Here is a 15,345-nt window from a genome sequence, read left to right as displayed (position 1 = left end):
ACCTGGGTTGGCGCCCGACTGTCTGGCAGATGGTGGAGTACAAACGCGCCACGCTGCGGGATGAAGACGCACCCGAGACCCCCGTAGAGGGCGGGGCCTCCCCGGACGCCGTGGAGGTGGGCAAGGGGGTCATTCCTGTCTCACCAGGCCCCCGCCCTGGCATGACGGCCGGCACACCCGGGAGCTCTGGGTTGCCCTGGAGGGTCACCTGCCCCCACCTCCGATCCATCTCTGGCCTCTGCGCTAGGACTATGGTGAGGCGATTCGAAGTCATGACGTTGCACAAAACAGGCTGAGGGATCATCTCAGCTTGCTTCATTGCCCCTGTGCCCCAAGTTAGCCCCGTTAGCGTCTTTGCTTCATGGCTCTGGAAACTGCCTGAGCCTTCACCCTCTGGGAGGACTTCTGTGATTGGGTCGCCCACCTGCAGCTTGCTAGCTCCAGGTCCTCCTCTGTTCCCCAGGTGGGATTCCGGAAGAGGACAAGACACCTCTTGGGCTCGCACACCCAGCTGGAGCTGGTCTTGGCTGGTGTCTCTCTACTGCTGGCTGCAGTGCTTCTGGGTTGCTTGGTGGCCCTGTGGGTCCAGTACCACAGAGGTAGGTGGGCCCACTCCTGTCATCAGCCCTCTTAGCCTGGGGGCTCTGGAGGCAGAAGGGGCTGCTAAGGTTCTCCCTGGGTGGGGCCAGCCTTCCCCCAGCTGTTCTCCCTCCTCCCAGCCTTTCTGCTGTCACGGCCCCTCCCAAAGCATTTGCCTCTCCCAGACTGACAGACAGTCCCCCACCCCCCTACCCCCCCCCCCCCCCGTGTCCCCTGCCACAGACCCATCCCACAGCACTTGCCTCACGGAGGCCTGCATTCGAGTGGCTGGAAAAATCTTGGAGTCCCTGGACCGTGGGGTGAGCCCCTGTGAAGACTTTTACCAGTTCTCCTGTGGAGGCTGGATTCGGAGAAACCCTCTGCCTGATGGGCGTTCTCGCTGGAACACCTTCAACAGCCTCTGGGACCAGAACCAGGCCATACTGAAGCACCTGCTCGGTAAATGGGCCTGTCCGGGAGGCACTGAGCCAAGTACATGCCTTGTTCCCAGCACAGGGCTCGGCACTTAGTAGGTACTCAAGAAATGTCCATGAATGAATAAGTGGATGACTGCCACCACTCCTGGCGTAGGGGATACAGAGAGCAGGGGGCTCCTGAGGGGTGGAGATGAGTTTGAGGGGGCAGACCTCTGAGGTTAATGAAGGGACTCCTCTCTGCACTCTGGAACACTGTTGAGGTGTGGTAGGCACCAGGGAGTCTGTAGTGCTTAGAGATCTTTGAGAGTCTCCCTGGACAGGGGAGAGGAAGCTACTCTTTGCTGTGGCAGACAGTCTTCCTGGGTCTACATTAGGAGGACTACCCCCTTGAGAAGGCAAGGAGAGGGATCAAGCAAGGGTCCAGGACCCCTCTTAGCAGTCAGCGTGGTTGCCACCCGGACCTGTGTTCTATTCAACAGAAAACACCACCTTCAACTCCAGCAGTGAAGCTGAGCGGAAGACACAGCGCTTCTACCTCTCCTGCCTACAGGTGGAGCGCATTGAAGAGCTGGGAGCCCAGCCGCTGCGAGACCTCATTGACAAGGTAGGCCCCGGGGATGGGCTGCAGGTAGGGGAGCAGCACAGGCCTTGGGAGAGGATGTGGCCCCAGAAAGCTTTAGAGGCCCCTGTTCCAGAGGCGCCACCATGGTCTCTACTCAGATTGGTGGTTGGAACATTACGGGGCCCTGGGACCAGGACAACTTCATGGAGGTGCTGAAGGCAGTAGCAGGGACCTACAGGGCCACCCCCTTCTTCACTGTCTACATCAGTGCCGACTCTAAGAGTTCCAACAGCAATGTTATCCAGGTACTGGGCTGGGGAAGGGTGGGGAGGGACTTACGGACTATTTGCTGAGACCAGACTCCCCTCCCCTGTGCTGGGCTGGCTGGGGTGGCTCCCCCCGCACAAGAGTCCAGATTTCATGGGGGGAGGACTCACTCCTCACCTTGCTATTGCAGGTGGACCAGTCTGGGCTCTTTCTGCCCTCTCGAGATTACTACCTAAACAGGACTGCCAATGAGAAAGTAAGGAGCATCCTCAGAATATCCACCCTGACCCCCCTGTTGAGCTGGGCTGATCCCTGTTTACTTTTCCCTTTACCCAGGGTCAGAGTGGCGAAGGTGAGCCTATCCTGTCACCTAGTGAGCCGACTACCATTCCTTCTTTCTCTCTTCGTTCTCCCCTCCCTGCATTCTTCCCTCCCTCCTTTCTTCCCTTCCTTTTCCTTTCTCCCTTCCTCTTCCCTTCTTTCCTTCCTTCCTTTCTCTTACTCTTCCAGGAAAACATTTTACAGGCACCTGCTGTGAGACGTACATTTCAGAGCCACTGTCATAGGAAGCTTTCAGTGTAGATGGGTTCACAGACCTAGACAGCCGAGAACACGGCTCAAAAGAGGGCCTCTGGGACTCAGGAGAGACCTGGCAGCCAGAGAAGTTTTCCTGAGAAGGTTGCATTTGAGCCAGGCCCTGTAGAATATCTAGGACTGGGTGAGGGCATGCTCAGATTTTAAACAAAAGTGTTGAAGAAGGAAAAGCTAAGGCGTGTTTGGATCACAGGAAGGGGTCCAGTTTGGCAAAGTGTAGAGCTCAAAGCAGATGAGAGGGTGGAAAAGTGGGTAGGAACTAGTTTGGGAAGGCAGTATGGCTGGGTGTGAAAAGTAGATGCAAGAGAGGGAGCCTGGAGATCAGTTAAGAGTGTCTGCAGTACTCCAGGCTCTGAGTCTGTGAGGACCCAAATGGCAGAAGTGGCAGAAGGAAAGTCAGGAAGGGGAGGATGCAAGAGACATAATCAAGGCCAAATCATGAATTGTTGATGCCTGGATGTTAGAAGAGAGGAGTAGAAGGAGGAACAGGTAAAGATAGTTGAGGCTGTGCACCTGAGTGATGGTGGAGTGGAGGGGTCCTTAGAGAATTCGGGATGCCTACAGGGAGAACCAGCTTCAAGCACATTGGGGAGGTGGTGATATCACAGGAAAAAGGCAGACTTTGAAGTCAGACCTTGATTTTAATCCCAGCTTGACAGCTTGGTGCAAGTTGATTAAGCTCTCTGAGGCTGTTTCTTCATCTGAAAAATGGGGATCACAGCATCTACCTCATGTGGTGCTTGGAGGCAGGAGGAAGATGCAAGTTTACGCTTCTGCACGTGGCAGACCCTTAGGGAGTGGGAGCTGCTCGTTTCAGACGTGTGTGTGTGAGGGAACTGGGTACCATCTCTGTACAGAGGTCAGCAGACAGCTGTGAAAGCTGGGTGGGGTCCTGGAGAGAGCACGGGCCTGGAGGGAGCCAAAGGCTTGAGGGGCATCTCCTTAAAAGCCTAGACAAAGGCTTAGGAGAAGTGAGAGAAAGGGCAAGACTAGAGAAGGAAAACAAGGAGATCCTTGGGACTTCCCTGGTGGCGCAGTGGATAAGACTCTGTGCTCCCAACGCAGGGGGCCCAGGTTTGATCCCTCGTCCGGGAACTGGATCCCACATGCATGCCGCAACTAAGAGTTTGCATGCCACAACTAAGGAGCCCGTGTGCTGCAAGTAAGACCTGGTGCAACCAAATGAATAAATAAATACTTTTTTTAAAAAAAGAAGGAGGAGATCCTTGTATTTCAAGGGCAGCGGGAGAAAGAGAGACTTCTGTGGGGAAGGACAACCAAGAGGGGTGTTTGTCCTTCTCCCATTCGCTCCCAAACACTTACCAAGCATCCCTCAGCCAGACCCTCTGCTACCATGTGGTGAACAAGACACTGCCACTCAGTGGGAGAGAAAGCATGAAATGGCCAAGTGCAGTTATCCTTTGTACAGTTGCTGGGACTGTTGTAAGAGGAGGAGCATGGCATTCCGAGAGTGCAGTAACAGGGAGCCAGCCTGGTCCTAGGGTGAGGGTTGGCTGTGGGAAGGGAGAGGGTTCTAGGCAAAGGGAACAGCTGATGCAAAGGCTCTGAGGTGGGAAGGGGTGTGACTTGTTGACAGATCAGAGAGGGGAGTGGGAGGGGAGAGTGGGCCAAGTCCTTCTGGACAGGTAGGTGGAGTCATGGTACACATAAACACTATGGGTCAAGTTGAGCATTTATCCCAAAAGAAATGGAATAGGAAACTCAAAAGTGGAGAGTGTTATGAACAGATGTGTGGTTTTGATATCACCTGAGTCAGGGGAGGAATTTTGAGAATTCAGGAGAGAACCACATGGTCTGACCCCCAGGAAAGGGCAGGAGAAGCCTCGATTTACCTCTCAGTGTGTCACCAGTTGTCTTGGGTAGGAAGTCTCCTGTGCCAGCATCTAGGGGAAGCTGTAGTGCCAAAGGAAGTCTTGGGAATTCTCTGGCGGTCCAGTGGTTAGGACTCTGCACTTCCAATGCCAGGGGCCTGGGTTCGATCCCTGGTCAGGAAACTAAGATCCCGCAAGCCGAGTGTCACGGCCAAAAACAACGACAACAACAACAAAAAAACACATTAAAAAAAAAGGCAAGTCTTAAGCTGAAAGTAAGGAAGTAGGGAGAGAGGGGTAAGTGAGCTGGGGGGTGGGGCAAGATCACTGGTTGAACCAACCATCCACTTTAGGAGCTGGGATGACTGGAATTGGTATGCAAACCTCTTCTTCTGACAGCAGCAGCAAGAAAGAGGGGAGGTGGGAAAAAGGAGTTATTTTGAATATCTTGATATTTGAATATTTTGCAGAGAATGGATATTAAGGGATCTAAAACTTCTCAGTAAAGTGGAAGAGGAGATGGCCTTTGGCAATGAAAGGAGCCCCGGGTGGGGCTTCAGGGCAAGAGTGACAGTGGTCCCTGGGAGGAGGGCCACAGGAAGTCAGTGCTGAGCAGGGCTGAGGGTCTGTGCATGGGTTTTCATCCATCAGCCAACAAATATTTATTGAGCACCTACTATGTGCCAGATGCTGTGCTAGAGCCTGAGACTACAGTGCAGAACAGAACAAACAGCCCCTGCCCCCATGCAGCTAAAGTGCCAGCAGGCTCTGAGGCGACATGGGTTTGTTCTGAGCCCAGGCAGTGCTGGGATTGTGGCCCTGGAGTCATCAGGCCTAGGCCACAACTCTGCCATCTGCTAGTTTGTAGTATGAGTCAAATCATGTAATCTTGCCAAGCTTCATCTGTAAGATGGAACTATATGGAGTTGCTGTGGTGGGCGCGGGGTCGGGGCAGATATATTACATGTAGAACGCAAGCAGAGAATTTGATACATGTATGTACATGTAGTCACTAAATATTTCTTTTCTGTGCTTTTCTCCCCCTTGGAGACCAGAGGGGAAGGCAGCAAGTTTGAGGCCTGGCAGGATGGGAGGTAGAAGGAAATTGAAGCCACTGTGGACCAAATTCCCCACTGGGGTCCACTCAGCTGTTAAGTGAGGGCACATGGTCACTGATGGGCTGGGAAAAGTAGAAGGGCTTTAGGAAATGAGAAGGCAGAGCAGTATGGGAAGCGGATCCATCCACTGGACAAATATTTACAGGGCTCCTGTGCTAGGCCCTATTCCAGACCCTTGGGATACAGTGGTGAATAAGCCGCTGTAACTTGGAACAGTGCTCTCCTGGAACTTACCTTCTCCTTGGGGAAACAGATGATGAACAGTTGCACAAATTAATAAAAAAAGATCCTAGCAGATGGTGATAAGCAGTATGACAGAAATGATGAGGGTCATCCAGGAAAGCTTCTACGAGGAGGGTCTGCAGACGAGACAGTGAGGAGGGTCTGCAGAAGAGATGGTGAGCAGGGGTAGCAGCCAGAATAGTCGTCTTAGCCTTGGGCAGGACTTGTTGCTGGGCTCTGAGGATGACTTGGGGCCTTGACAGGTGCTTACCGCCTACCTGGACTACATGGAGGAGCTGGGGATGCTGCTAGGAGGACATCCAGCCTCCACGCGGGAGCAGATGCAGCAGGTGCTGGAGCTGGAGATACAACTGGCCAACATCACGGTGCCCCAGGACCAGCGGCGGGATGAGGAGAAGATCTACCACAAGATGAGCATCGCAGAGCTGCAGGTGGGGCAGGCAGGGAATAGAGACAGCTGGGGGGGGGGGGCAGCCCCAGCACAGGCCACGCAGCTTCCCTTCATGCCATCTGTCTGAAGCAGCCAAGCCTCTCCTCATTTCCTTATTTCCTCTGAGCTTCCCAGCTGAACTGTTGCTATCCTGGAAGGAAAAGTGGTGTCCATTTTAGGGCACCCCCACTGGGCCATCCCTTGGTCCCTTTTGTATTGCCTGGGGATGCATAGAGGGATTATGTTAAAAATCCATGACAACTTGTACAAGATGTCCACAAAACAATCAGAAGAGAAATGGAAGCATCTCCTGGAGGGCCCTTACTGTGCCAGGCATCAGCCTCTTAGTCGTTGGATTATGGAAAAGTTGGGTAAGGGGGAGTTCTGGAGGAGAGGCCAGGTAGGTAGGGACCCTGGGTGGTATCTGGGGAGTTTGTTAACTGTCTGAAAGATATTTGAATATCTGCAGTCCAACTAAATATCACACGTGGTGGTTTTCCTTGTACGATATGTGATTGGGTTACCTGATTGAAGAGCACCTAGGCCTGAAAACGGGTTTATGATAGGAAGGGGCCTCCGAGCAGCTAGTAGCTGTTGCTATGACAATGGAAAGGGCTCCCAGCTTGAGTGTATCAGTGGGGGAGTGGTCTGCTGAAAGCCAAGGGGGCAGGGACGCTTGCGATTTTTTTGCTCACAGGCCCTGGCGCCCTCCATGGACTGGCTGGAGTTCCTGTCCTTCTTGCTGTCGCCGCTGGAGCTGGGTGATTCTGAGCCTGTGGTGGTGTATGGGACGGATTATTTGCAGCAGGTGTCAGAGCTCATCAACCGCACAGAGCCAAGGTGGGGGGTGGAGCCCAAGGTGTCAGGGGTGGGGCTCAGGGCTCTGTGCAGGCTCTTCCCCTAGGCCAGGGCTTCGGGGGACCCACTTGTGGTCTCTATTTCCACACCTAGCTCCAACCTGACTTTTACAGGCAGGTGTGTGGTCCCAGGGTAAGAGAGAGGGATTATGGGACAGCTCCCACACGTGCCTCTCGGGACTCCTGCTGTCTGCATGCTGGTAGAGCTGGTTTGGGGTGGAAATGTTACCTGCCTTTACCTTATGTTCTGGCTACCTGAATGCCAGTGTCCTGAACAATTACCTGATCTGGAACCTGGTACAGAAGACAACATCAAGCCTGGACCGCCGCTTTGAGTCTGCACAAGAGAAGCTGCTGGAGACCCTCTATGGCACCAAGAAGGTGGGCTTTCTGACTCTGCTCCCACCTTCCAATCCAGTCAGGCTGACACTTCACACCCACTGTGTGTCAGGCACCATTTGCACATGGAGCATAGGATTAGGAATCGGGCTGACTTGGGTTCCATTCCTAACTCCTCTATTTCTTGGCCTATGGGACCTTGAGCATATCCCCCCCACCTCTCTGACTCTCCATTTCTTGGTCTGTAAGACAGGAATTTCTTGTGGGGTTGTTATGAGGACTGAGTTCACGTAAGTGAAGCACCTACCCAGTGCATGCTTTGTGTAGGCACTCAACTTTGATGATGAGGGTGAAGGAGAGAATGAATAAATGCAGTTCTTAGTTTCAAGAAGCCCTGTTAAGTGGGGGAAGGAGATGTGTAAACAAACATTATATTTTGGGGTGATAAGTGCTCACACTGAGTGATGAACCTTCTTTGTGTTGTAGGACAGAGGTGGAGACAGCACATTTTACCTGGGGGATGGGGGGCATTAGGAAAGTCTTCTCTGAAGAGGTGACATTTGAAGAATGAGTTCATCAAGAAAGCCAGGGAAAAGGGATTCCAGGCTGAAGGAATACGATGTGTAAATTCCCAGAGGCCAGAAGGAGCGTGGTAGTTTTGCATGTGTTCTGGCATGACTTTGAGGACAGGGCACCGGAGAGGCCGAGGGTGGTGAGGCGGGCCTGGGGCAATCCTTGGAGGGACCTGAACGCTGTGCCTAGGAAGCCTGGCCTTGATTCAGGGATAGAGAACCTGGGATGGTTTTAAGCAGAGGTGTAACCTGGTTGGATTTATGTATTAGATCATCTTTCTGCAGCTAAATGGAAGATGGATGGAGAGGGTGACGGGAGGGGGATGAGAATGGAGTCGAGTGTCTAGTTAGGAGGCCACTGCAATCTTCAGGCAAGAGATAACAGTGTTACAGGACAGGGAAGTGACAACGGCGTGGACGGAGGAGACGATTAAGAAGCAGAGTTAGTATTAGAATCTGGTGATAGATTGAACGTGAGGGTAGGGAGATGGAGGAAGCTGGTGACTCCCAGGTTTCTGGCATGGGGGACTGACTGGATATAAGACTGAGAGGTGCAGCTGAGCAAAGAAACATCTGGACCCCAGTGGGCCTCTGAGAAACATAAGAGGAGGAGAGTGCTGCAAATAGAGTGGGCAGCACACATGTCCCTCCTGAGATTACGTTGCTGGGGTTGGCATGCTTTGCGATATTGCCCTTCATTTTCCCTGGAGTCTGAAGGAGAGATGGCACCCCAAACCCAGGCCTCCTATGTGCAGAGCGAGAGGGGTTGGCCCTAGAGACAGAGAAAGGCCCTCAGACTGGAGGGCAGAGCGATCTCCAGGAGGCCTGGCTCTTTACCCCTTCCAGTCCTGCACACCAAGGTGGCAGACCTGCATCTCCAACACGGACGACGCCCTTGGCTTCGCTCTGGGCTCCCTCTTTGTGAAGGCCACGTTTGACCGGCAGAGTAAGGAAATTGTGAGTCTTCAAGGTCCTTCCAACACTGCCCCTTGTTTTAGTTAAAATTCACCATTCATATTTGTATGTACCTACAGGGAAAAAATGTAGAGGAAATTCATCGACAAATTAACAGTGATTACTTTGGGTGGTTGGGATTATGAGTTTTTTTTTTTCTTTTAAAGTTTTCTGTGTTTTCCAGGTTTTCTACAATGAGTTTATGTTACCTGTATAATTAGAAAAATAATGTTTATTTTTTAGGAAATGATGTTTGTACTTAAAATATTACCTATAAGGATGTAAATGGCAGTGTTGTTTATAATAGGTGAAAATGACAACAGCTTAAATGTCCAGCATAGGGGACTGGAAAAACAAATTGTGGTTAGGCTGGATTATGAGGCAGCCTTAAAACTGATGATTGTTAAGTGAAAAGAAAGTAGGTTATGAAATGTATATATGTTGCACAACATAATTCCATATTATACGTATATGTGTGTAAAAAAATGTATATATATATATATGAATATCTCAGCAGGGGAAGACACTAGACATAGGTAGTCAAAATGTTGAAAGGAGTTATCTGTGAGGGATAAGATTTTAAATGGTCTATTTTCTTCTTCAGCTCTTCTCAATTTTCCACATTTTCTGCTATTAGTGCCTTCTTTTCATAATTGGATAAAAATCAATGCACTACATTAAATTATAATGTTAATTCAGTTAACTTATTGTCAGTTTTTTGATTAATTAGAAAAAAAGCCACTACAGTCCCAGTACCTTCACAAATCATGTTTCCTTCTCATCCTGCCCAGATGCTCAGCCTTATTTCAAGAGTCTGGGTACTCCCATGTGCTCCCCTGGAAGGACAGGGATGGGGCACTAGGGGGGATGGGGCACTAGGGTAGATGGGGAGAAAGGATGCTTTAATGCGAGTGGGAGGCAGACTTGTGCACCCTCCCTCCCAGGCAGAGGGGATGATCAGCGAGATCCGGACTGCCTTTGAGGAGGCCCTGGGACAGTTGGTTTGGATGGATGAGAAGACCCGCCAGGCAGCCAAGGAGAAAGTGAGCAGTGGCCAGGGTTGGGGTGCCATCTTGAGGTGAGGATGGAGAATACAGTTTTGGTGCTGGGGGAAGCCTGGGGAGGGAAACCCTTAACCTGGTCTCTTTAGGCAGATGCCATCTATGATATGATTGGTTTCCCAGACTTCATCCTGGAGCCCAAAGAGCTGGATGATGTTTATGATGGGGTGAGTACCCTGCCCATCAGTACTGAACCTTAGCCCTGTGGGGGGCACAGGGCTCAGGAATGGGAGCTCAAGCACTGAGAGGGAAGGAGATACTTGTTGGTGCCTTTCAGAGGCAAGTGCAGGCAGCCAGCATTGCTCAAGTGCTGGCTGTGTGCCAGGCTGCAGGCCAGACAGCAGTAGAATGCAGTGTTCACAAGCAGGGATTTGTAGTCAAACCTGTTTTTACCTAACTGTAACCTTGGACCTCTCTGGGCCTCAGTTTCTTCATCTGTAAAAGGGAGTCCTATTAGCACTTACCTGATAGGATTGTTGTGAGAATAAGAGGAGATAGTATTAAAAAAAAATAAAGCAGCTGCAACATAATATTGGCAATTATTATTTATTAGCTATTTTACACCCATTTTACAGTTGAAGAAACTGAGGCTCAGAAGGGTGCTAATTAGTAGCCAAACTGGGACTATTATCTTCTCCAACGTGTTCTCTCACTGGCTTTCTACTTCCTCCCATTCCCACAGTATGAAGTGTCTGAAGATTCCTTCTTCCAGAACATGTTGAATTTGTACAACTTCTCTGCTAAGGTGATGGCTGACCAGCTCCGCAAGCCTCCCAGCCGGGACCAGTAAGAATGGGGGCTGCAGACACTTGGGGCAGCAGGAGACGTAGGGGAGGTTTCCAGGGCTGAGGGAAGGGGATGGCAAGATGGATCCCAAATGAGGCACGAGGTTCTTCTAGAATGTAGGTCAGGGCTGCTGGGCATCGAGAGAGTCAGGCTCCGCCTCAGCTTCTCCCTCCCCCAGGTGGAGCATGACCCCCCAGACAGTGAATGCCTACTACCTTCCAACCAAGAATGAAATCGTCTTCCCCGCCGGCATCCTGCAGGCCCCCTTCTACGCCCGCAACCACCCCAAGTGTGTCTGAGGCAGGAGGGGCTGGGTGCTGGGGCCTGGGCCTGCGGGTGAGCTGGGAGCAGGGCTGGAGGTGGGATCTAGAAGTCCCCCCACCATGTCCTCACTCAACATTCCTCACCTACCAGGGCCCTGAACTTTGGTGGCATCGGCGTGGTGATGGGCCACGAGTTGACACATGCCTTTGATGACCAAGGTAGAGGTCCATGTAGTTGTCTCCTCCAGCCTAGAATTCCTAGTGGCTCCTGCAAAACCTTGGGATGTTGGAAGCAGGCCCCGTGGACCCCGGGGTCTGTGGACTAGGGCTGGTGGGGGCACTTGTGCCCCCAAGGGTTGAGTTCTACTCTCGGTGGGGTGCAAAGGTTAGTTCTCCTCAGGGCGCGAGTATGACAAGGAAGGGAACCTGCGGCCATGGTGGCAGAATGAGTCGCTGGCAGCCTTCCGGAATCACACGGCCTGCATGGAGGAGCAGTATAGCCAGTACCAGGTCAACGGGGAGAAGCTCAACGGCCGCCAGACGCTGGGGGAGAACATTGCTGACAACGGAGGGCTTAAGGCTGCCTACAACGTGAGTGGCCCCCTGGTAGCTGAGGCTCACCTGCCCTGGGGGGGCAGGGCACTGGGTGGAGCTGGTGGGCAGGCCCCAACAGACTTGCCATCCGTTCCCAACCCCAGGCTTACAAAGCATGGCTAAGAAAGCATGGGGAGGAGCAGCAGCTACCAGCCGTGGGGCTCACCAACCACCAGCTCTTCTTTGTGGGATTTGCCCAGGTATTGCCCTCCTGGGAGGCCGGGGGTCTGCCCTTCTCCTACAACCTCCTGGGCACGTCATTAGAAGTCTGGGGCACGCAGAAGGGACTGGGAAATGGGGCCGAAGTTGGAGTGTGGAAAGTGGTTTGGGAAGGCCTCGTGAAGCCTTTTGGCGGGGTCCACAAAAGCACGTGAGGAGGGCTGAGGAGGGAGAAGGCTTCAGGAGGCTTTTGCAGATCTCGAAGGGCAGGGCTGCCCTGCCTGATGGGGCAAGGGGTGGGGAGCGGGACTGATCTCCATGATGCTCCCGTGAGGTGGCTGTGGAGGAGGAAGCGCGGGGCCAAGTGGCTCTCCAGGGCTACCCAGGAATAAAGTAAGTGGCAGACTCAGCAGGGTCTCCTCCAGGTACTTTGCACTACAGCAGGCAGCCTCTGGGGGCTGGGTTTCTTCCCCTCGGACACATCCATCTAGGCAGCCCATTGTCCAGGCAGCTTTGAAAGGCCCTTAAGGAACTTGGGAGGGAGGGCGCTTTCTCCTCCCTTGGTGCCGATGGCAAGGGGTCGGGGCTGAGACAGCCCGGCTAAGGCCTCTCCTACATCCCTGAGGCTCCCGGAGCCCAGGGCCTGGGGCGGTGGTGCCGTGTGTCCCCAGGATGGCTCTGCTGCAACTGGGGCAGTGGCCTTGCCCGCACTAGACACCCTGTGTCCCCATGTCTGTCCTGGCCTGCAGGTGTGGTGCTCGGTCCGCACACCCGAGAGCTCTCACGAGGGGCTGGTGACGGACCCCCACAGCCCTGCCCGCTTCCGCGTGCTGGGCACGCTCGCCAACTCCCGTGACTTCCTGCGGCACTTCGGCTGCCCTGTCGGCTCCCCCATGAACTCAGGGCTGCTTTGTGAGGTGTGGTAGACTTGGGTTGGGGAGAAATGGCCAGCTGTTGCCAGGGCCTGGGGCAGTTTGCCCAGCGAGGCTGTCTGCTCTGCGGTTTGGAGAAGGCAAATGCCAGCTGGGCTGGGTCCGGCCCCTCCACACCACGGATGACATGAGTCCTAGTCCCTCCTCGACCACCACATCGTGCCAAGGCTTTGGGGGTGTCCCTGCCTCCAGCAGAGTCCCCACCATTCACTGTGACATTCTTCCGCGTCACCCTGCCTGGAGGATGCCTGGGCAGAGGGCACCAGTTCCCACAGGAAGGAGTCCACCTCTTCTGGTCCCAAGCTCCCTGGGCTTGGTGGCCACGGGGCCTGCTGTGACTGCCACATGCTGACCACGCAGGGCCCTGCTGGTGTGCCTCCCACACTTCTCCCCAAGGCTCACTCAGTGCTCCCTCGGGAGTAGACAGAGCTCCTTTCAGCCCCACCCTCGGGGTGGCCCCCACCCCGTGTTCTTCCTGCTGCTGCTCCTAATACTGCTGCCAGCCCTCGCTGACAAACCACCTGTGCTCAGTGCTTAGTGGAAGCCTTTACGAACCTTCCTGCCGCCTCCCAGGTTCCCTAGGCTCAGAGGGGAAGAGTGTACATGTAGGGGATGCTAGTCCCTGTGTCTCGGCATGCAAGACTTAGGGGACGACTGATTCTCCCTGGACCAAGCAGGAAAGCAGACAGAGCAGGGAGAGGGAAGGATAGAGTTTATTTTTACAGGAAAGAGGGCGGGGAAGGAATGGTCTTGGCCCTGTAGGACCCTGTGCCAATAAACAGACACGCATCAGTCAGCCTGTCTCTTCCTTCAGTCCTGTTTTCATTTACTTATTCCGCCAGTATTTATTGAGTACCTGCTGTATGCCAGGTACTCTTATAGGCACGCATTTACTCACGCACCAGGCACAGGGGACTGAAATTTGAAGTCCCAAGAAGACAAAGAGGCAGGATGGAGGAATGGCATGAAATTGAGTCTGGCAAGTGGAGTACATCCTCCGCTCACTGGTGGCCATGTTCCATCACTGGCTGTTCTATAGCTGGAAGCGTTTGCTATGGCCCTCCGCTGGTGCATGCAACTGGGTCTGACACTGAGTCTGGGTAACTACTTGGCCACGGTCGGCCTGGAAGACGGGTGGCCCTTACCCTGCAGTGGAGGGCGGCCCTGGCCAAGGTAGCATTTCACTCCCTGGAGCTTGGAGCACCAGCCTCTGCTTGTGGCTGAGAAGACATGCATTTCTCCATGTTCTCAAAGGCTTAGCGCTCCTGAGAGCCGCTCATCCCACCTACACACGCGCATCGAGGCCTACCAAGTTCCAGGCACAGAGACTGCGGGTTTGGCTGCCACCCTCCAGCACAAGCGAGGGAAACGGAGCATTTACTGATACCTCTGTGTTCCAGGCACTTCTGCTAGGTGGCTCATTTCTTTCTTCATTCATTTAGTTATACATTTATATATTCATAGATTTGTTTTTATAAGTATATTGATTACCAATAATGTGCCAGGCACTGGTGACGGAAAGAGGAATACGATGATTCCCTCCCTCAGGTGACTCTTCTTCCGTTGGCACTTTCACCTTCATAAGCTTGCCCGATCCTCGCAGCAACATATTTTCTAAGTGCTCCAGTTTCCACTTTACAGGTCTAACTGTAAACACTTCACTGCAGTAAGAGACCTGGATTGAAACTGAAGCTCTGACAGCTGTGTGAGCTTGAGCCGGTTGCCTAACCTCTACAAGCCTCAGTTTCTTCATCTGTAAAATAAGAACCAGAGCAAAGCGGTGGAAAGAGTCCAGTCTCAGTTCTCTTTAACATGCAGTGTTCTCCAAGGTGTAAGTAGGTGTGGGTTTATTAAGTTTGGAGGGGGTAGAGTGAAGCTTTGTCAGTGATTGCTGCTGGGGTCACTGGTTCCTGGGCGATGGCACCAGCACATGTCCCACAGTCTGTATCCTGTCACAGCATCAGACTGTCCCCATAAAGAGCTGTATGTGGGTCTCTGTCAAGTTACTTGGAACTGTGGCTGCTCACCAAGGGAAGGAAATTGCTGGCTACTAAGAAAAAGGAAAAGTGGCCTTGGGAACTCTAAGACCAAGGGAAAGCATGGCTTGAGTCTCTGCTCTGAGAGCAAAACTCTAGGAGGGGGGGTGGCAAAGTGTATTGGAAAGAGGAAGGCCGTCACATCTGGAAATCTGGTTCTGGCTCCAGTTCTGCCACTCCCCAGCTGTGACACCAGGCATGGCTTATCCCCTCTTCAGATCTCAGTAACCTTAGCAGTCTGTAAAATAAGTGGGTTGGATGAGATGATCTCTGAGGACTAGATCAGCTTTAATGTTTTAAGAAGTGAATTCATGGGCTTAGCAGGTTCCAGAACCCAAAGAAATATTAAGAAATGGCTTGTGAAGTTTGGGTCTTGCACAGAGTATGAGATTTATAATGTCAGTGTAATGATAGAGGAGATAGGGTTGGTTTCACAAAGCCTTGCCCTTCCCTTGACACCTGATTTCAGAGGCCAGCTAGGGATACTGACCAGCTGGCCATTGTGGCATTAAAACACCATATTTGTGGGCTTCCCTGGTGGTGCAGTGGTTGAGAGTCCGCCTGCCGATGCAGGGGACATGGGTTCATGCCCCGGTCCGGGAAGATCCCACATGCCGCGGAGCGGCTACACCCGTGAGCCATGGCTGCTGAGCCTGTGCGTCCGGAGCCTGTGCTCCTCAACAGGAAAGGCCACAACAGTGAGAGGCCTGTGTACCGGTTAAAAAAAAAA

General features: G+C 52.9%; 1 protein-coding gene across 3 annotated transcripts in view; it reads left to right on the top strand.

Annotated features, from left to right (window-relative positions):
* Positions 1-13,392, top strand: part of LOC132424877 (endothelin-converting enzyme 2) — a 33,288-nt gene extending 19,896 nt beyond the window's left edge. For 2 of the 3 annotated variants that reach the window (XM_060011025.1, XM_060011022.1), the window contains 18 exons: positions 30-116; positions 464-599; positions 823-1,038; positions 1,496-1,620; positions 1,737-1,883; positions 2,036-2,101; positions 5,875-6,063; positions 6,760-6,902; positions 7,186-7,300; positions 8,677-8,787; positions 9,729-9,827; positions 9,935-10,012; positions 10,528-10,631; positions 10,810-10,920; positions 11,046-11,113; positions 11,295-11,485; positions 11,593-11,688; positions 12,397-13,392. In XM_060011025.1, the coding sequence (XP_059867008.1) occupies positions 30-116; positions 464-599; positions 823-1,038; positions 1,496-1,620; positions 1,737-1,883; positions 2,036-2,101; positions 5,875-6,063; positions 6,760-6,902; positions 7,186-7,300; positions 8,677-8,787; positions 9,729-9,827; positions 9,935-10,012; positions 10,528-10,631; positions 10,810-10,920; positions 11,046-11,113; positions 11,295-11,485; positions 11,593-11,688; positions 12,397-12,573 (2,259 nt within the window). In that variant the 3' untranslated portion in view covers positions 12,574-13,392. The remainder of the gene's footprint in view (positions 1-29; positions 117-463; positions 600-822; positions 1,039-1,495; positions 1,621-1,736; positions 1,884-2,035; positions 2,102-5,874; positions 6,064-6,759; positions 6,903-7,185; positions 7,301-8,676; positions 8,788-9,728; positions 9,828-9,934; positions 10,013-10,527; positions 10,632-10,809; positions 10,921-11,045; positions 11,114-11,294; positions 11,486-11,592; positions 11,689-12,396) is intronic. The other variant, XM_060011023.1, reaches the window with a different exon arrangement.
* The last annotated feature ends 1,953 nt before the right edge of the window (positions 13,393-15,345 follow it).

This window comes from Delphinus delphis, chromosome 4 (genome assembly GCF_949987515.2).
Source record: "Delphinus delphis chromosome 4, mDelDel1.2, whole genome shotgun sequence".
In the NCBI taxonomy this organism is placed as follows: Eukaryota; Metazoa; Chordata; class Mammalia; order Artiodactyla; family Delphinidae; genus Delphinus; species Delphinus delphis.
This window is presented reverse-complemented; position numbering and strand designations above follow the sequence as displayed.